The sequence below is a fragment of the Pristis pectinata genome, chromosome 3, assembly GCF_009764475.1.
Source record: "Pristis pectinata isolate sPriPec2 chromosome 3, sPriPec2.1.pri, whole genome shotgun sequence".
Classification (NCBI taxonomy): domain Eukaryota; kingdom Metazoa; phylum Chordata; class Chondrichthyes; order Rhinopristiformes; family Pristidae; genus Pristis; species Pristis pectinata.
Window position 1 is genome coordinate 38,694,581 of NC_067407.1, and position 20,516 is coordinate 38,715,096.

The 20,516-nt window shown below is 37.5% G+C and overlaps 1 protein-coding gene across 1 annotated transcript in view; it reads left to right on the plus strand.

Moving 5' to 3' along the window:
- ankrd13c (ankyrin repeat domain 13C) overlaps positions 1-20,055 on the plus strand; it is a 44,634-nt gene extending 24,579 nt beyond the window's left edge. The window contains exons 5-13 of the mRNA XM_052011431.1: positions 1,876-1,921; positions 3,242-3,308; positions 3,556-3,700; positions 7,216-7,347; positions 9,376-9,537; positions 13,883-13,962; positions 15,920-16,018; positions 16,507-16,607; positions 18,179-20,055. Coding sequence (XP_051867391.1) covers positions 1,876-1,921; positions 3,242-3,308; positions 3,556-3,700; positions 7,216-7,347; positions 9,376-9,537; positions 13,883-13,962; positions 15,920-16,018; positions 16,507-16,607; positions 18,179-18,309 — 963 coding nt within the window. The 3' untranslated portion in view covers positions 18,310-20,055. The remainder of the gene's footprint in view (positions 1-1,875; positions 1,922-3,241; positions 3,309-3,555; positions 3,701-7,215; positions 7,348-9,375; positions 9,538-13,882; positions 13,963-15,919; positions 16,019-16,506; positions 16,608-18,178) is intronic.
- The last annotated feature ends 461 nt before the right edge of the window (positions 20,056-20,516 follow it).

The following is a 20,516-nucleotide window of genomic DNA, read 5'->3' on the forward strand; positions in this document are numbered from 1 at the left end:
CTAAACATTTACATCTATTACTGGTGTCCAGTAGCTGCAACGTGTATCATCTATAAAATGTACTGCAGTTACTAACCTAGGCTACTCTGGCACCTGAAAAACCTGTGACCAGTGAAGGGCAAGGGCTTCAGGCACGTGAGAATGCTGCCATCACCTACATGTTTCCCTCCAAATTGCATCCCATCCTGATGTGAAAGTATGTTGCCACTCCTTGTTGCTGGGTCCAAATCCTGGCACTGCCTTCCTAAAAGCATTGTTAAAGTATCTTCAAAAGGACTAGCTATTCAGATTGTTGGCTCACCACTACTTTCTCAAGGGCATTTAGGGATGTGCTGTAAATGCTGGCCTCGCCAGCAACACCCAGGTGCTGGAATGTTAATTTTTTTTTAAAAATGTGTACGTTGCTGGCAAGGTCATTTTTTTAAAAAAAACCTTCAGTAAGTTAGTCCACTTAATTTCTTTTGCATTCTTCCTATCCTCCTGTTTAAGGGTTTGTTTCAAGTTTTTCTCAGTTTTGCCAGGCAACTCCATCTGTGGGACAAGCAGATGGGTCAATGAAAAGGCAAAAAATAGCTACTAAACGAATGATTAATAAACCTGCACATTCGTTTAGTTTATCTAAAGTTTGATATGATTGGCATTGGGTTCGGACATTTGGGAAGAATCATTGCAGTCACATTAAAAAGACAACAGCACAGCACAAAGTTTCTGCCACAGAAGCATTTCAATTAGTCCCGCTCTCCTTTCAGTTGTATTTTTTTTCTTGGGTGATATTTATCCAATTCCCTTTTGATCACCCTGTCAAGCTGTGTATTATAAATACTGAATATCTCTTGTATAAAAAATGGTTCTTCCATCGCCTCTTGTTGATTTTTCATTTGACTTGAACCTCTCCCCTCTGGATTTTGAATCTTCAGCCTTTGAAAGCTATTTCCCTGATTCTTGGATCTTCATGTACCCTTATTAAATGTCTTGGGCTTTTCCTACTGTAAGGAGAATTATCCAAACTTTTTGTCCTTCCTGGACTGTAGTCCGTAAAATTAGATGCAATATGCCAGATGGGGTTGAACAAATATTTTATGTTTTGAATGACTTCCTGGCTATTGTACTCTGTTTTGGTTTATAAAGCCCAGAATTCCATATGCTATATTAACTTATTGTGCCACTTTAAGATTTGTGTACCCCAGGTTTCTGTCTTGCTCCACCTTTAAAACTGTACTGTTTAACTTTTCTCTCCATTAGTATAAGCTGGCCTGTTGGCTGTTTCTCACAGTCAGGCCAGTTGCAGCAAAAAAAATAGAAATCAACCGAATTGGTCTTGCTGTATCAGAGAGCTTCCATTTGTTCTCATCTCTCTCAACTTTCTCTGCAACTAAAAACTAATTTGTTTTCTCTCCCAGTTCCGATGAAGGGTCTTGGACCTGAACCATTTCTCTTTCCACAGATGCTGCTGGACCCGCTGAGTTCTTCAGTATTTTCTGTTTAACTTTTATCTTTCCTTTGTTCTCGTGAAGTTTATTTCCCCCCCCCAACTTTGTTTCATCTGCCACGTGTCTGCCCATTGCATTGACCTTTCTGTTCTCTTTTGCTTTAGCATCATTAAGGTACAGAAAGGTGACAATCAACAATCTAATCTGTGCTGGGTTTTGGTAGAGCAGTTCCATCAACCCATTTCCTATGCTTTTTCCTCATTAGTGAATTAAGATTACTTCTGAGCCGTAGGGTTGCACCTTAAATTGCAAATTGGAAAACTACAGAATGAATTCACATACAATGATGACAGGCAATCTTTTAAAATTTCCCTATTCTCAAATGAAGGGGATAATAAATTTGATTGTTGTTTAGGAGGTAACTTTGTTTGTATCTTTTTTTTAGCTGGGAGACTTTTATTTAGAGCTTCACTGGGATTTTCAAAGCTGGGGTAAGTGATTTGTATTTTTTTCTGTACACAACTTTTGTCCTCTTATTTCAAACTTTAAAATGTATATATAAATAATTAGACATTCTCCTAACATGTTTAGAATTATCATGTGGAATATATTTATTTTGCGATTTGTAAATTTTATTATTCAAACCATGAATGACAATGTAAAATAGAGGGCACAATTCTAAAAAGAAAAAAATATTAAACCAAACATGGAGGATACTGGGCCTCATTTTAAAAACAAGGACGTTTGAGTAGACTTAATCAGTCATGACAAATCTTTAAAGTACTTGTTCAGCCACTACTGGAGTGTAATACTCAGTTGTAGGTACCATACTATAGGAATGATATAGAATCAGTCATAGAGTTATACAGCTTGGAAATGGGCTCTTCAGCCCAACTTGTCCATGCCAACCAATTTGCATACCTAAGCTAGTCCCATTTGCCTACGTTTGGCCAGTATCCCCCTTAACCATTCCTATTCATTTTCTTGTTTAAATGCCTTTTAAATGTTGTAATTGTACCCACCTCTACCACTTCCTCTGGCAGCTTGTTCTACATACCCATCACCCTCTGGGCCCCTCTTATCTAAAACTTATGCCCTCTAGTTCTAGACTCCCCTACCCTGGGAAAAAGACTGTGACTCTTCTTCTTATCTATGCCCCTCATGATTTTACATACCTCTAAGGTCACCCCTCATTCTTCTGCACTCCAGGGGAAAATAGCCACAGCCTATCCAGTCTCTCCCTATAATTCAAGCCCTCCAGTCCTGGTAACTGCCCCATATACCTGTACCCCTTGGTCTCTCTGTGAGAAAAGTGTTAAGTTTGGGAGAGGGTGACAGGAATGGATAGCACCAAGGGCAGATCATTAATAGAATCAAAACTCAAAGTTACAAATAGGTGGGTTGAACTTACTACTTATAAAATTAGTTAAAATTACATATTAAAAAAAATTAATCCATTCTGAGCTCCACATATAACTGCTCAGGAGTCACAGGCTCCTGGTTCAGAGGTTGTCCTTTGTTAAATGTCATGTCTGTGTAATGTGAGTACAGCCTTGTATGAGGCAGAATTTAAATGCTTAAATTCCCAGAGCCTCTATTAGTGACCAGTTACACTGATTTAGTTAATTGGTAAACATTTTGTTTCAGTTAGTTTTTTTATTAACATTTCATGTGCCATCTTAGAGTTAAAGGAGGATTAATGGCTGAGCGAAAACCATACTGTGTTCTTCTGTTACTAGAGGATTTTTAAATATCATATTTAATGTATAGCAGTTGCTAGATTCATTGTTCCTGTCCTTCCTCTATTACAGTGCCTTTACTTTCCAGAATTCTGCCTTCAGATGCTTGTAAAATTTACAAACAGGGTATAAACATCAGGTACGTTTGCCTTGCGTCCAAATTTCTAAATAAAAACGGTATGGATGCATGTGTACTTGAGGATGCAAGGTTCTTCATGAATCTTATATATTCATTTTTAAGATTTGGATATCATTGACAAAGCCAGCATTTCTCTTCCCTGTTGTCCCGGAGAACCACTACTTTAAAGCATTTCAATGCAATTGAATGGTTTGCTTGGCCATATCAATATGGAGTTAACAGTTATGATTTTAACGTGCATTTTCAGGCTTGACACAACTCTAATAGACTTTACCGATATGAAATGTCAACGTGGAGATTTAAGCTTCATCTTCAATGGTGATTCAACACCCTCTGAATCTTTCATTGTATTAGACAATGAGCAAAAAGTTTATCAGCGAATACACCATGAGGTGAGTTTTACGCGATTTAAATGGTGTTGACAACTGCTATTTAACTTGTTAACAACAGACTATACAATATATATTAAATATGTGAAGGAGGGATGGGTACAACAAACAGAGTATCTCTGATAGGATGAATCCAAATGGTTTGAGAAGAGGGTTGGTGAATACAGGACTGAAGGTGTTATATTTGCATGCACGCACTATATGAAATAAGGTAGGTGAGTTTAGCGCAGTTAGAGATTGGCAGGTATGATGTGTGGGCCTCAGAGTCATAGCTGAAAGAAGAACACAGCTGGGAGCTAAACATCCAAGGATACACATCCTAACGAAAGGACAGGTGGGTGGGCAGAGGGAGTGGGGCGGCTCTGTTGGTTTAAAAAAAATGAAATCAAATCCTTAGAAAGAAGTGACATTGGATCAGAAGATGTAGAATCCTTGTGGGTAGAGTTAAGGAACTGCAAGGGTAAAAAAACCCTGATGAGAGCAATATACAAGCCTCTGAATAGTAGCCAGGATGTGGGGTACAAATTACAACAGGAGATAGAAAAGGCATGTAAAAAGGGCAATGTAACAGTGGTCATAGGGGATTTCAATATGCAGGGAGATTGGGAGAATCAGGTTGGCACTGGATCCCAAGAGAAGGAATTTGCAGAATTCCCACAAGATGGCTTTTTAGAGCAGCTTGTGGTCGAGGGAAAAGGCAATTCTGGATTTGGTGTTGTGCAGTGAACCAGATTGGATTAGGGAGCTTTAGGTAAAGGAACCCTTAAAAGGCAGTGATCATAATATGATAGAATTCACCCTGTAGTTTGAGAGGGAGAAGCTAAAATCAAATGTATCGGTATTACATTTGAGTAAAGGTAACCACAGAGGCATGAGGGAGGAGTTGGCCAAAGTTGATTGGAAGGGGATCCTAGCAGGGATGACGGTAGAGCAGCAATGGCAGGAGTTTCTGGGAGTAATTTGGAAGATGCAGGATCATTTCATCCCAAAGAAGAAGCATTCTAAAGGAATGATGAGGCAACCATGGCTGATAAGGGAAGTCAAAAAGCATAAAAGCAAAAGAGTAGGCATACGATATTGCAAAGAATAGTGGGAAGCTAGAGGATTGGGAAGCTTCTAAAAACCAGCAGAAAGCAACTAAAAAACAATGTGAAGAAAAGATGAAATATGAAGGTAAGCCAGCCAATATAGAAGAGGATACCAGAAGTTTTCTCAGATATATAAAGAGTAAATAAGGCAAGAATGGACATTAGGCTGCTGGAAATTGATGCTGGAGAGGTAGTAATGGGGGAACAAATAAATGGCAGACGAACTGAATAAGTATTTTGCGTCAGTCTTCACTGTGGAAGACACCAGCAGCATGCCAGAAATTCAAGGGAGTCGGGGCAGACGTGGGTATAGTCACTATTACTAAGGAGAAAGTGCTTGGGAAGCTGAAAGGTCTGAAGGGAGATAAGTCACCTGGACTGGATGAACTATACCCCAGGTATCTGAAAGAGGTAGCTGAAGAGATTGTGTGATCTTTCAAGAGTCACTAGATTCAGGAATGGTTCCAGAGGAATGGAAAATCGCAAATGTCACTCCACTCTTTAGGAAGGAAGGAAGGGAGGGAGGCAAAAGGCAGGAAATTATAAGCCAGTTAACCTGACTTCAGTGATTGGTAAGATGTTAGTCCATTATTAAGGATGAGGTTTCAGGGTACTTGGAAGCACCTGATAAAATAGGCCAAAATCAGCATGGTTTCCTTGAGGGGAAATCTTGCCTGACAAATCTGTTGGAATTCTTTGAGGAAGTAACAGGCAGGATAGACAAATGAGATTCAGTGGATGTTGTTTACTTGGATTTTCAGAAAGCCTTTGACTAGGTACCGCACATGAGGCTGCTAAACAAGATAGGAGCCCGTGGTATTGCAGGAAAGGTGCTAGCATGGAAAGAAGATTGGCTGACTGGCAGAAGGCAAAGAGTGGGAATAAAGGGGGCCTCTTCTGGTTGGCTGCTGGTGACTAGTGGTGTTCGTCAGGGGTCTGTGTTGGGTCCACTACTTTTCATGTTACAGGTTAATGATTTGGATGACGGAATTGATAGATTTGTCGCCAAGTTTGTAGATGATACACAGATAAGTGGAGGGGCAGGTAGTGTAGAAAAAGCAGGGAGTCTGCAGAAGGACTTGGACAAGTTGGAAGAATGGGTAAAGAAGTGGCAGATGGAATACAGCGTGGGGAAGTGTATGGTCATGCACTTTGGTAGAAGGAATAAAGGCATAGACTATTTTCTAAACGGGGAGTGAATTCAGAAATTGGAGTTGCAAAGGGACTTGGGAATCCTAGTGCAGGATTCTCTTGCAGCTTGAGTCGGTAGTAAGGAAGGCAAGTGCAATGTTAGCATTCATTTGAAGAGGACTAGAATATAAAAGCATGGATGTAATGCTGAAGCTTTATAAGGCATTGGTCTGACCATATTTGGAATATTGTGAGCAGTTTTGGGCTGCATATCTAAGGAGGGATGTGCTGGCATTGGAGAGGGTCCAGAGGAGGTTTACGAGAAAGATCCGGGGGATGAAATGGTTGACGTATGAGGGATGTTTGTTAGCTCTGGGCCTGTACTTGCTGTAGTTTAGAAGGATGAGGAAGGATCTCATTGAAATACCTGGATAGAGTGGATGTAGAGAGGATGTTTCTAGTGGGAGAGTCTAGGACCAGAGGGCACAGCCTCAGAAGAGAAGGACGTCCCTTTAGAACAGAGATGAGGAGGAATTTCTTTAGCCAGAGGGTGGAGAAGCTGTGGAACTCATTGCCACAAATGACTGTGGAGGCCAAGTCATCGGATATATTTAAAGTGGAGGTTGATAGGTTCTTGATTAGTAAGGGTGTCAAAGGTTACAGGAGAAGGCAGGCAAATGAGGTTGAGAGGAAAAATAAATCGGCCATGATCGAATGGCAGAGCAGACTCGATGGTCCAAAATGCCTAATTCTGCTCCTATTTCTTATGGTTTAATAGGGGCAGTTACAAGCACAATTAAGTGTTTTTGTCTGTGTAATGTAAGTGGTGTAGCTGTGGGACATGCCCAGCAGGCCAGAATAGATTAAGAAAAAACTAAGCCAAAATAATGACAGGCAGAAATGGCCAGTTCTGATACCCAAAGTTGACAAATTCAGTAATGAGTCAGAAACACTACGATGTGCCTTGACTGAAGATGAGGTATTGTACCTTGAGCTTTCATTTAGCCTCATTGTAATAGTGCACAAGTCCATAGAAAGAAAGATCAGAATGGGAGTGAATGATGTATTAGTGGCAGGCAATTGGAAGCTCGGGGTCCATTTTAAAAAAAACACAACTGAATGAATAATGAAATAATATGTGCAGATATCAAATAAAACTGTTGTTTATCTGTGCTGTGAATAAGTTACAGTGCACTTCTAGACAGTTGGAATCATAAATCTACACGATTGCATTTTATCCTTGTCAGATTAATTGAGTAAACAATTTTGGTTCCCTTCTCATTAATGGTTTAATTTCAGGAATCTGAGATGGAAACTGAAGAGGAGGTTGATATTTTGATGAGCAGTGATATTTACTCAGCAACATTATCTACAAAATCTATTACCTTTGCACGAGCGCAGACTGGCTGGCTTTTCCGAGAAGACAAAACAGTATGACTATTTTTGTGTTGAATGAACTTCTAACCATATTTTATAAACTCTGTAATATAAAAATTGAGCTTTCCAAGATGTTCAATTTTGCATAGAATTAAAACTAGTTTAGTTTTAATAGAAAATAATAGAAAAATTTGCATAGGTATTTCAACGAGCATTGGACCATTTAACCCACCCCGTCCATGCTTCACTCAAATCTCTTCCTGTCCTTTGTCATCTGACTAGCCTATGTATGATTCTCAACAACACTCTGTGGTAGTGGGTACCATTTTCTTGCTACATTGTGGATAAAGGAGGTTTTTTTTTGCACTATTTAATTTCTTGGTAACCAGTTTAATGGCATATAGACTAGAGACTGTCTTCTCCTTTCAAGGAAAGAGACTGTGACTGACCACTGTTTCCTGATGGTAAGGCCTGACACTTCTAGGACAATTTATTTCCCTTTCCCATGCATTTCTGTCCTTTTGACACTATAATGAGCAGAAATGTATATCGTATTCTGTGTATAACCAAGGGTCAATGCAAGTTTGGAAATTTTGTGTCAAAAAAGTAAACCCTAGTTTGCTGTTATTTTTGCCTTATTTATCTGCATTGCAGCTTAAGTGAGTTATGTATTTGTAATCCCAGATTGTCTTGTACTTCTGGATTTCTTTGCTTCTCAACATTTTTTCCCAAGTAATATGTCCTCAGTTTTACTTTTCAAAACATATTATCTAACTCATTGAAATTGAAATTCGTATACCAATTATTTGCTCATTTTAAAATTTTATTAATGTCTTCCTGCAATATGTTGCATTCCTTAGTGTAGACTATTCCTCCCAACTTGTCATTCACACTCTATTTTAAAAAGAAAGATCATTTGATTGCAAAGTCTGTATCATTGATATAAATTCTGAACAATGGTCAAAGCACTAATCCTTGTGTGATCAGACTTCTCACCAATTTTGAATAGTTGCCCTTTTCCTCCAAAAGCGTGCTTTCTGTGTTGCATCCACCTACCTGTCCATTTCTGCCACTTACCTCCCTACCCTGCATACTTTGACCTTATTTACCTGCATTTTGTGATGGGATCCTCCCCTCCACATAATAAAGGCCATTGATCTAACAACATCTTGTATTTGTGTAGTATCCTTAATGCAAAAGTTCATAAGGTTCTTTGCAGGCGCATTATCAGAGATATTTTCAGAAAGGACACAAAGGAAGCAGGAGAGAGAATTCTACTGTTTAGTGATTTGGCTGTTAAAGGGACATTCAGGCCGGAAATGAAGGGGCTCAATAAAGCTATTGTGTTATTATAGCTAGGGAAAGGTATTTTCACGAAGATTTATAATCAAGGATGAAAATGTTAAAATGATTTCTTTTAACTGGACCAGAACAGATATGAAGCTCTTTACATTTGTGGCTACAAGTATAAGAACAGAAGCTTACCAATTGCTATTTTATGAAACTTAAGGTTCTCTGGAGCGTTGGAGGCTGAGAGGAGACCTGATAGAAGTTTATGAAATTATGAGAGGCGTAGATAGGGTCGCCTTTCAGAATCTTTATCCCAGGGTAGAAATGTCGAGTACTTGAGGGCATGGCTTTTAGGTGAGACAGGGAAAGTTTAAAGGGGATGTGTGGGGCAAGTTTATTTTACAGAGTGGTAGGTGCCTGGAATGTGCTGCCAGGAGTGGTAGTGGAAGCAGATACAATAGTGATGTTCAAGAGGCTTTTAGATGGGCACATGAGAATATGGAGGGATATGAATCATGTGCAGGCCGAAGGGCTTAGTTTAATTTGGCATCATGCTTGGCACAGACATCGTGGGCTGAAGGGCCTGTTCCTGTGCTGTACTCTTCTATGTGTGGAATGGGAAAAAGATGATTTGGCTAATATTAACTGTACACTTTGTCCTATGCTTTGCTCTACCAATTCTAGTCTTCCGGCAAAAGAGTACACTTTCTTTCCCTTGATTTTATTTAAATATGATGCTGTGCAATTTTTAAAATAAGGCCACTGACTAATTTTGGGGAAAAAATTTTCTAGGAGCGAGTTGGGAACTTCTTGGCAGATTTTTACTCTGTAAATGGCCTTGTTTTGGAATCCCGAAAACGACGTGAGCATCTCAGTGAAGAGGATATTCTAAGAAATAAGGCTATCATGGAGAGTCTGAGCAAAGGAGGAAATTTAATGGAGCAAAATTTTGAGGTAAATTTCATTCTATTGAGTTTTTTTTGAGGGATAAGTAAGAGCAATATATAGTTTGTAAGTTTAATGGACATATTGATAACTTTGTTTACTGTGGTATATACGGTGGATTGATTGGAGTAGCATAGTGCATGATGATTTGATACTATTTGTAAATATCCCCACTAATTTGCATCCCAATGTTTTACAAATAATCTGCAGAAATAAGAGATTTTAAGTTTAAATCACTTCAAAGCTGAGGCCATGTATCTTGTACAAATATCCTTCTTATTGTAAGAAATTGGTTTTAAAATATTTGTGGCAATATATTACATGAAATCTTGCCAATTTGTTGAAAAGGATCTTGTCCCCTCCCTTCCTTGTCACCACCAATCATTTTATTCCACATGGTTTAGTTGTAGGTGAATGAAATCCTATCACTCCTAGTTGGAATGAGTATAGTAAAAATGAATGTTCTTTCTCGTGTGTCTGCATGTCCTAGATGTTGCTTATCAGGATGCTTACTTGGATGTTCCAAGATCTGGACATTTGCATCCTGAAGCCCACTAGGCAGACAAGACCGTGGATTAGTGTCATGGGAGCAATTACATCCACCTGAGAGAGCAGATGAGCCTTATTTTAATGTATTATCCAAAAGATGTACATCCAAAAATATAATGGTGAGTGAGAAGTGAGGAAATGAGTGGCAAAGTAATGGTTAGGCTAAGGTCTTTAAGTCATAATGAGATAATAAATATAAGGTGGTGAGAATTGGAAGACACGTAGGTATGGTATGGGATCATATCTGTGAATGGCTTGTAGTTTGAAGTTCCAATTTAAGTTGGCAAAATATGCAAGGAGAAATTAATGTAGAGAACTGAAGTAGTTGGGGGGGTGTGGTGGGGGTGGAGAGAAGAAAGGGAGCAAAATGGACAACCCTATTTGCACTTCTACAGCTGTTTGATTGAGCTGGCCTATACATGTGCAGCCCAGAGACGCATTCTAGCAAATTTCTCAAGATTTTAAGCTGAACTCAAATTATTCCAATTGGAGTCCATATTTTAAATTGTTCAGATAACATGAACATCAACATGTTGTCAGATGTTGGTTTTGTTGTCTACATCTGGCAACAAGATGATGTTTTTGGAAGAAGATTCACTTTGTCTGAACCAGCATGGCAGCTTTGATTCCTTCTGGTATCCTCTATAGTCTAAGTAATTTTAATGAATTTGAAATTCTGTTAAGCACAAATTAAGTTCTCTACTTTTGAATTGTTATCTGCACTTTAGCAGCTCAGATTGTTGTTTTGTCTGTTCTATAAATTTATTGTCTGCTGTAGATAACTGCATGTCACATGACATAATGAATATGAAATTTTTGGAGTGATCCTATCAAAGGATAACTTTATCTCCAAATAAAACTACTCTTGAAAGATGGGCATTTTTTTGCAAAGAGCATATTATATGGTTATGTTAAGTGATTTGCCATCGAGATGCGAAGTGTACTGTGTGCATTGCAGACATTCTCTGCATTTCGTTCATCTTTTCAGAAAGCAATCAAGTTGAGAAAACTTTCTTCACCGTTCAGTTTTATAAGAATGTAAGAACACAAATATTGATATTTTATTAGTTGTTAATCTAAATGTTCTGTGATGATTGTAAGTAAGGTTAAATATTGCAAGCTGAGGTTAGCTGAGATTTAAGTACTTTCAATTTTAACTTGTTCATTGGCAGACTGCCATTAAGTGGATTTATACAGGCCTACAGCTGGCACACCCAACTTCTTTGATCTGTAAATTGAGTTTTTTTTTAAATGAACTTGTTAGTGTCTAATGAAGCTAAAATTTAATAGGTTAATATCTGAACTCTAAATAGCTTAATGTTTGTGTTTGGTGTTGTAGTGTCCAAGACTAACAGGACATCAAGCACAACTATAGATCATTTAACAAGAGTAAATGTTAATCTGCGAGCCAATTTCAACTGACTTTGAATGAGAGTCTGTGGTGAGACTTTTGAGTAGAAGAGTATTTTAAATGGCTCTAAAACAACTATGTAGTAAATCTTTACAAAGTCCTTAACAGGAGTGATACTGTGGCTGCTGGAAATCTGAAATAAAATAGAAAATACTGGAAATACTTTGTAGCTCAGACACATTTGTGGAGTGAGAAATAGAATTAATGTTTTGGGGGAATGACCCTTCATGAGATTTTGATTGAAAAGGATAGCTCTCCACTATCTCGAGTACAGATTGTGCTGGGCATTAAAACTGGCATTGACAGCAATTTCCACATTCCTTCAGCTATTTTTGAAAGCAAATATTAAAATCTTTACTTGGGAAATAAAGAACCTGATGTTTATAGGAATTCTTTACATGAACAGGAAAAGGATTGTAAGAGAAGTGGAGCTGATCGAAGACCAAAGAAGGAAATTTACTCATGATGGCAGAGGGCAAGACAGATACTGCGTGAATTGTTTCAACAAAGGATGATTTAATTGAGAATCAGGATGGGCTGAAAATTGATGGAGGTGGTGCTAAAATCACTTGGGTTGCTGAGGGAAGTAAAGGCCATAATTTTCCAACCTCTAAAGCTTCTGGGATAACTCTTGAATGGAAAAATGCAAATTATACCACTTCGGTCCATAAAAAGGGTTCAGGGATAAATACAGGTGCTGATTATTCTATCATACTCCTAAATGATCTTGTAGGTGGTGGGAAGGTTTTTGCTTGTCAGGAGGTGAGTCACATGCACAAGGAATCCAGCCTTTGATCTGTTCTTGCAGCCAATGTATTTATAAAGTAGGTGGTATCATAGACAGTGAAGATGTTACCATGGGATCTTGATCAGCTGGGTAAATGGGCTGAGGAATAGCAAATGGAGTTTAATTCAGATGAGTGCGAAGTGTTGCATGTGGAAAATTCAGATCGAGGCAGGACTTTCACAGTAAATGGTAGGGCCCTGGGACTGTTGTAGAACAGGAGGATCTTGAAGTTCAGTTACATGGTTCCCTCAAAGTGGAGTGGTAGACAGGGTGATGAAGAAAGCTTTTGGCACACTGGCCTTCATCAGTCAGGGTATTGAGTATAGAAGTTAGGAGGTTATGTTGTAGTTGTACAAGATGTTGGTGAGGCCACATTTGGAATATTGTGTTCAGATTTAATCACCCTGCTATTAGGAAAGATGTTATTAAACTGGAAGGAGTGCAGAAAGGATTTACAAGGATGTTGCCAGGAATCGAGGCATTGAGTTATAGGTAGAGGTTGGACAGGCTAGGACTTTGTTCTTGGAGCGTAGGAGACCGAGGGACGATCTTGTAGAGGTGTGTAAAAATCACAAGGGCTGCAGAGTGAATGCACACAGTCTTTTTTCCTAGGATTGGGAAATCAATAATTAGAGGGCCTAAGTTTAAGGGGAAAGATTTAATAGAAACTTGAGGGGCAACTTATTTTTTTACACGGAGGGTGGTACATGTATGGAATGAGCTGCCAGAGGAAGTGGTTGAGGCAGCTACAACAATTTTTAAAAGACAGTTGGACACGTACATGGATAGGAAAGGTTTAGAAGGGTATGGGATATATGTGGGTAAATGGGAGTAGCTTGAATTGTTTCTGTGCTGCAAAATTCTATATTGCTGGTCCATTTGAGTTTCAAGTCGATGGTGACCCCTCGGATGTTGATGGTGGGAAAATTGGTGATAGTAATGTGATTGAATGTAGATGTAGGTGGTTAGTCTATATTGTTGGAGGTGATAACTTGCTGACACATCTGTGACACAAATGTTACTTGCCACCTGTCAGTCAAAGCCTGAACTTGTCTAGGCCTTGCTGCTTTTGAGTATGGATTAGTTCATTTGCTGAGACTTGCCAAAATCATTCCAGGTTGAGGGACTTTATTTACCTAGATAGACTTACGTGGGTATGGTTATTCTCCTTGGAACTGAGGAGGTTGCAATCATACCCGAGGGGGAGGGGGATTTAATACCGTGAAGGGAGTGGAGAGAGAATATGAAGAGAGATTGTTCCCATTTGTGGTGAGTTAATAATTAGGGGATATAGGATGAAAGTGATTGGCAGAAAAGTAATCTCATGAGGAAAAGTGGTTTTATACAGCAAGTGGTTAGGTCTGGAATGCATTGTCGGGGTAATTGTGGAAACAGATTCAATTATGTTCAAAAAGGAGCGGGAAAATATCTGAAAGGAAGGAATGTACAAAGCTGTGGGGAGAGGGCAGAGGAGTGAGACCATTTGGATTGTTCTTGCATTGAGCCATTATAGACCTGATAGACTTAAAGCTCCCATGTTGTAATCATTCTGAAATTCTGAATTGACCATTTTAAACTTTACAAATCTGCATTTTTTCCTTATTCAGCCGGTTCGAAGACAGTCGCTCAGCGCTCCCCCTGCCAACACAATCACTTGGGAAGAGTACATCTCGGCAGAATCTGGAAAGTAAGTACTGTGGTATCACTGGAGGCAATGTAATTTCTTTTAGTTATGGAACAATACTTCATTTGGCCTTTGATTCTAATTCCTGTATCTTGACAAAGGCACTGTTTCTCTCTTGTTCAATTTGTGCTATGCAATAGGCATGTATTATTAGTAGATAAATTATAGCAAGTTTCAAAGATTTGATGTGTCAACAAAATGGAGTAAACTCAGTCTCTTGAATAGAAGGATATTTACGGTTGAAAATAAAAAAGCAACAGCACTACAGTTATTCAGGTGTTGCATAAAATTTACTGCATTGTAACTCGATTAGTAACTGGTGTAGGAACATCATGGCATAGGATGTGGAGCTGACATATTCCTGCTCAGTGGATTGTTGGAACGAAAACATATAGTCTATCCCAGGAATTAATCTGGTGAACTTTGATTGCATTCCCTCTATCACAAGTGTATCCCTGGGCAGGGAGATATGTCAACAAAATCCAGGTGCTGTTTCATTGGGGCCCTGTGTAGTTGCAGTAAGATTTCTTTACTCTTATACGTGTATCCTCTTGCAATAAAGCCCAACATACCTCTCAACACCCATTTTGACCTCTCACCTTTTTTAAAAAGTACTCTGCTTTTCTGTTTTTCAACAGAGTGGTTGACTTAACTTTTTTTCCACATTTTTGAATTCAGTCTGCCATGTCCTCGCTCATTCACTCAGTCTATGTCCCCTTGAAGTTTTTTGTGCTGCATCCTGACAGTTCTTACTACAATCCATTATAGTACTATCAGCAGCTTTGGATATATTACACTTGGTCCCTTAATCCAAATCATTAATATAAATTGTAAACAACTGGGACTGCAACACATCTTCAGGTTACAACCTCTCAAACTGAAATTGAGCTATTTATTCTTGCCCTCCATTTTCAGCCCACAACCAATCCTTAGTTCATGCTCCCAGTCCCATATTCTCTAACTTTAAGGTGCCACACAAGAGTTTATTAAACTAAGATCTTCTGAAGGTCCTAATACACCACATCCATTGGTTCACTCTTGCATATTCTGCTTAAGTTTCCTACCAAAATTGCTTGCACTAAGATCACATCAGAAACCATAGTTTTTAATATATTCTCCCCATTTCCAACTGTCTACCAATATTGCTTTTTTAAATTTGCATGCTACATTAGGTTGTGGTTTCTTTTCTTGGGATACTATCTCCCTCCCTTTTTCAAAACCATTGCTATTATGACAACTTCTCAAAACAACTCATTTGATGTATTTCAAACCACCGTCCCTTAAGCAATCTTCTTTTTCCTCTCCAACACCCAGTGTGGAAGCTCCCAAGTTTTGGTCTACCTTTTTGGCAAATCCCCATTTAAATTTATTTTTGTCAGATTCCTACATCAGTCACAGCACTAAAATGATCTTAAATGAAATTGACCTCATCTGTGACTCTTGTGCTATTACTCTTTGATGACCTTCCTGCATTCTTTAACATTTGGTCATGTTTAGCAAGGAGAACTTAATGTATTGCCTGAAATTAGTATCCTCAAAAGTATTAAAACATAAAGGCAATCATGGCATGAAGACCACCAGGCAAATTTTAAAACTGGTTAATGGATTAAAAATATTTACTGAAGAATACATTTGTGTTTCAATAATAATTTGTCCAAGGAACTTCATATAAGTTTAGTTTGATTTTTTTCCTTCTGACATTGAATCTTCCATTTAACAGTGGGGGAGCAAAGATTTCACGCATTGGTGATCTGGGATATTATGCATTAAACTTGCTAGTGTGTTCACCTTGTTTTAACAAATCAGTCTTTCTGCCACCATTTTCTAAGGCCACTTTAGAATCTTAGAAAAATGCATTTCAGTTTTCAGCAATGTTAAGGTCTTTTGAATCTGGCATGGAAGTATATTGTAGTTATCCTGTCATAACTGGTGACTAAATATAACTTCAATTTCCATCTAGGGCTCCTCATCTTGGAAGAGAACTAGTCTGCAAAGAGAGCAAAAAGACGTTCAAAGCCACAATAGCCATGAGCCAAGAGTTTCCTCTGGGCATTGACTCGTGAGTAGCATTGAGTGAATGTGTACTAGCTGGGAATATGTAAATACACAACTATTTATTAGTAACTGAAAACATTTGTTTAGAAAACTGGATAGCAAAAGAAAAATAATCTACAAAACCTTTGTTTTGCTTATTGACTTTCCACATATTGCAGCTATTAGCAGTTATATTAGAGAATGTATTAGCAAAATAATTTTTCTTTCACTGGAAGATTATGTGCAATTTTCATACTCACATCTCCTCCCCAAGAGGCAGAGATTTCTGTAACAAAATGTTAACAATTGTGTGATTTTAAAAACTTTGTATCTTAAACGAGCTCCTCACTTGTTTATAAGTTGTTCTATTTAGATATCACCACACATTGTCAAAACTTTGCATAACAGTCACACAGAAGTAACTTATGAATTGATTCTGTCTTTTTCCACCCTTTTAATGCTAAATGGATTCATATTGTCTAATCTTTCATTGTTTTGCTCTCTTATTGTTAGATTACTGAATGTTTTAGAGGTCATAGCACCCTTCAAGCACTTTAATAAACTCAGAGAATTTGTTCAGATGAAACTTCCACCAGGATTTCCTGTTAAACTAGGTAAGCAGCCCCAGTAATGTGAAGAAATTGCTGGTTTAGTGAATAAACAACAGCAGGTGTTTGGATTCTTTAGGTGTAACTTCCTTTCATTAGTACTTTGCATGTGTTTCACAACTGATAAAGTAGCAAAAGGTTTGAGATAATGACAAAACTACCAAATTTACCAACTGAAATTATCTCAACTGTGGGATACACTTTTAATGTGATGTTTGATGTTTATTTCATGTTTCTTTTCTGGGTTTCAAATGTTATTGGGAGGCAATTAAAAGCAGGCTTTTGCTTGAAAACTGTACTTTTAAGACTGAAATATTGAGTGTTTACTGTTGATGCAATAAATTTCTGTCACTGCTATGCAATAGTTCATCTTATTTATCATGAGCTTACAAATCATCCGTCTTTGTGTGGGAGGTCCCCACTGACTGTCTTCCCAGTCTCTCTCCCATCTTGTGAACTCCATCTTTTATTGCAAAAGAATTCAAATCTGTTGGCCCAAATTAATCAATTGTGTCTGTTATGGCATCTATCTCTGTAATTATTAAATCTTTCTAATCCCTCCATGCCTGCTGGATTTTTTTAAAGTGAAAATGAAAAATATGGAGGGCTACATTTTGTTTAAAAAGATCTGGCGTCTTTGAGTCCTTGTGCTGGATGTTGTTCCTGAATTTTCTTGACTTTCTGCCCTTGCGATGCTGTAAATACGTCATATGTGTTTACACATGGTAGGATGTCAAAGGAATTCAAAGTTCAGCAATCAGTACCATTCTCTCAAGAGAAACACAGTCCACTGATGCATTTTTACTTTGCCAAACATCTAGGTAAATAGCACAGACATGAGACAACAGATGCTGTAATCTGGAGCAAAAAACAAACTGCTGGAGCAGGTCAGGCAGCATCTAGGGAGGCAGAGGAGTGGTTGATGTTTCTTGTTTGGACCCTGTATTAGGACCCTTTGACCATCCCTCCTGTAGTTTTTTTTTCTTGCTGGGTAAATAGTGCATCCTAGGAAATGTCATACAGAATTATTATTCCACTTGCTAACATGCTGCCACAAAAATTATCCCACTTTTTATTTAAGATGAACTGAATAGGTGAACTTATTGACAGAGTAATTAAGGAGGCTTGTGTAAAATATAAACAAAACCAGGCACTTTTCAGGTTGAATGGACTATTGCAAAATTCTACTCTTACCGAGTTGCCTGATGTCATTCATGTAAGTGTTTTAAAGTTATCCAAAGGCAGATGTTTACTTTCAATGAACAAAAAAAAAAATCTATAAGTAGTGTAGTCATTGGCATGAGAGAATTTCACCTCATTTAATATGGTATTTGGTGTGGAAAAGCTTAACTTTGATCCTGTTCTCTGCTGAATTCACATCAATATTTTATGTTCTTTACAAGGCTATTCGCATTTATAAAGGAAACTGTCATCCCAAAAAAAATTGATTATATAACAATGAAAATAGAAAAATAATAAAATGTTTTAATGGAAATAAAGAATATGAATTTGGAATGGCAATTTACTGACAGGTGATCAATGTGAAACTAATCTGATTTGTGTCTCCTATTGTCCAGACATACCTGTGTTTCCAACCATCACTGCCACTGTGACATTTCAGGAATTCCGTTATGATGGGTTTGATGACTCGATCTTCAATATTCCAAGAGACTATAGTGAAGACCCCAGCCGCTTCCCTGAACTTTGATCTGGCAGCCTGGTTATGGTTGGACTAAGAGAAGTGCAAGGTGCTGTGTGCTTATTTTCCCTCTTCATGAGTTTAACATCTTTCTTCCTTGGTGATACAAAGATATCATTTGGAGAAACTTTGGAACATTCCTAAATGGAAGAATGTAAAGTCTTACAGAAATAGACAATACGGCTTTTTGTTGATTTGGAAAATCTTTTTATTAAATTCCTGATCTTAAATTCAAAATGTTCTATTTGTAAAATAACTCTTCTCTATACATGCATATATCTGTCATTTGGTTGCTACAAGTTTCAGAGGATATTACTTTGATGTAATCTACCTTCAAAAATTGGTTAAGTGAAAAGAGGAAACAACTATTATGGAATGCATACCAGTTACTTCCTAAAACATCAAGCTGCTTCTACATTTGTTTCCAGAATTGGTTTGCTGTTACTATTTTGATATTTATTTGTACACCAGTTTTTGTGTACTCTTTTGTCATCTGTTTTTTTTAAAAACACTATTATAACTACATTAATTTAGTTTTACAAGTGTCAGCAAAAAGAGAAGATAGATTCTGAAAGAGTAACCCACAAAGTAAGAGGGAACATTTTTGCACTGTATGATGGTTGTTCAGGAAAGATGACTGTTCATGTTCTACAATTCCAAGTTGAACTTCGTTTTAATTAGCATTACATGATTCCATAAGGGAAACATAGTTTGTGATGTAACTGAGCAATTACTGTATAAAAAAAAAATCATTGTGCATACAGTTATTAGCAAAGTTTCAAAGTGGTGGTACTCGCAAATGGGGATATTACAAATATCCCATTGCTTCAACTGGAATTGCATGGAATTTCCAGTAAGATTTTGAGGTCTGTTTGGGTGTAAATGTAGTATTGCTTTGTTTAGCTATGCCTGACGATAATTATCCCTGGTGAGAAGACAAATGGCCAGTCAATTTCTGTTGAATACAGTGATTCCTAACCTTTTCCACATGGGAAAACTTTGTGTCAAATACACAGCCAGGCTTCAGCTGATGGGAAATGTTGTCATATTCAATTTACAATTCTACACAATTTTGAAGTATTTTTTGTATAAAATGTTTTTAAAAACTAATATAATATACCCAAAAGTTTTGCAGTTACTGTTCTTCCAAACAGTTGTTTTGTGGGGAACAGAATTGTTCCAGTTTAATTAATGCACTGTATATAACCACAAAAGTAAATATTTCTTTCAAAAAATTCTTCTCAGTTTTAAAGTCAAAAGCTTGTATAACCATGTTGAAAGACGAAGTAGGACTATCCAAGTGAGAACTGTCTGAAGGCTACCTCACTTGTGGAACAGAGTAATGTGACTCATTTATAGCCTGAGTTATGTGACATTTCTTACCTTTTTAATTGATTTACTCGTCTTATTCATGACTGCTGACCTTGAGGTTTGCAATTCCCTTCAAGTCTTAGATATCACAAGTTAATTGCAGGGAATTTTACTGTACTCTTTACTTGAAAGATTGTGTGTAAAAAAAAAAAGAAATTAACATTTCAAAAATTATTGGAATCTTTCCTCAATGCTAACAAAAATGGGAGCATGAAGCAATGAATACATGTCATGATATGAAAATATTAAATTGGATGATTAGAGTTTTTAAAGAAATAAAGTATCTTATTATATATATCAATATCTTGAGGTATTGATATGATAAACTAGCATAAAGTTGTTTACCAAATGTGCTTTGTACAAATAAATATAGTTAAAAATCCAGTGCATTTGTGCTTGTTTTCTTTAAATTGTTTTTAGAACTTTTATAAAGACTAAGAAATTAGCATAAATTTAGTAACTATTGTTACTATCAAAGACTTGTTCAGTTATGATTCATTTTGAGTGACTTTTGTTTTTCATCTAAGTCTAATTGTATTTTCCTAATTGTATTTACCATTAAAAATTATATAATTAGACTTGGCTGTTGCTGCTTTTTCTTAATTGAACCAAATTAATCCACTGGGTCTAGGAAGTCAATACCCTGTGCCAGAGTGCTTCGACCTCATTTATATCTACAATGGGTAGTTCAGTGGAGGTATATAAATGAATGCTAAAAGCTTTTTCCAGTAAGAAAAAGGAGCACCATAAGACTCTTCATGAGTAATCTCGTGCATCTCTTTACAGTAAGTAACAAACTTTGGAATAGACCATTTACTTGTTTTATTAGGTGTGTATGTGATGGA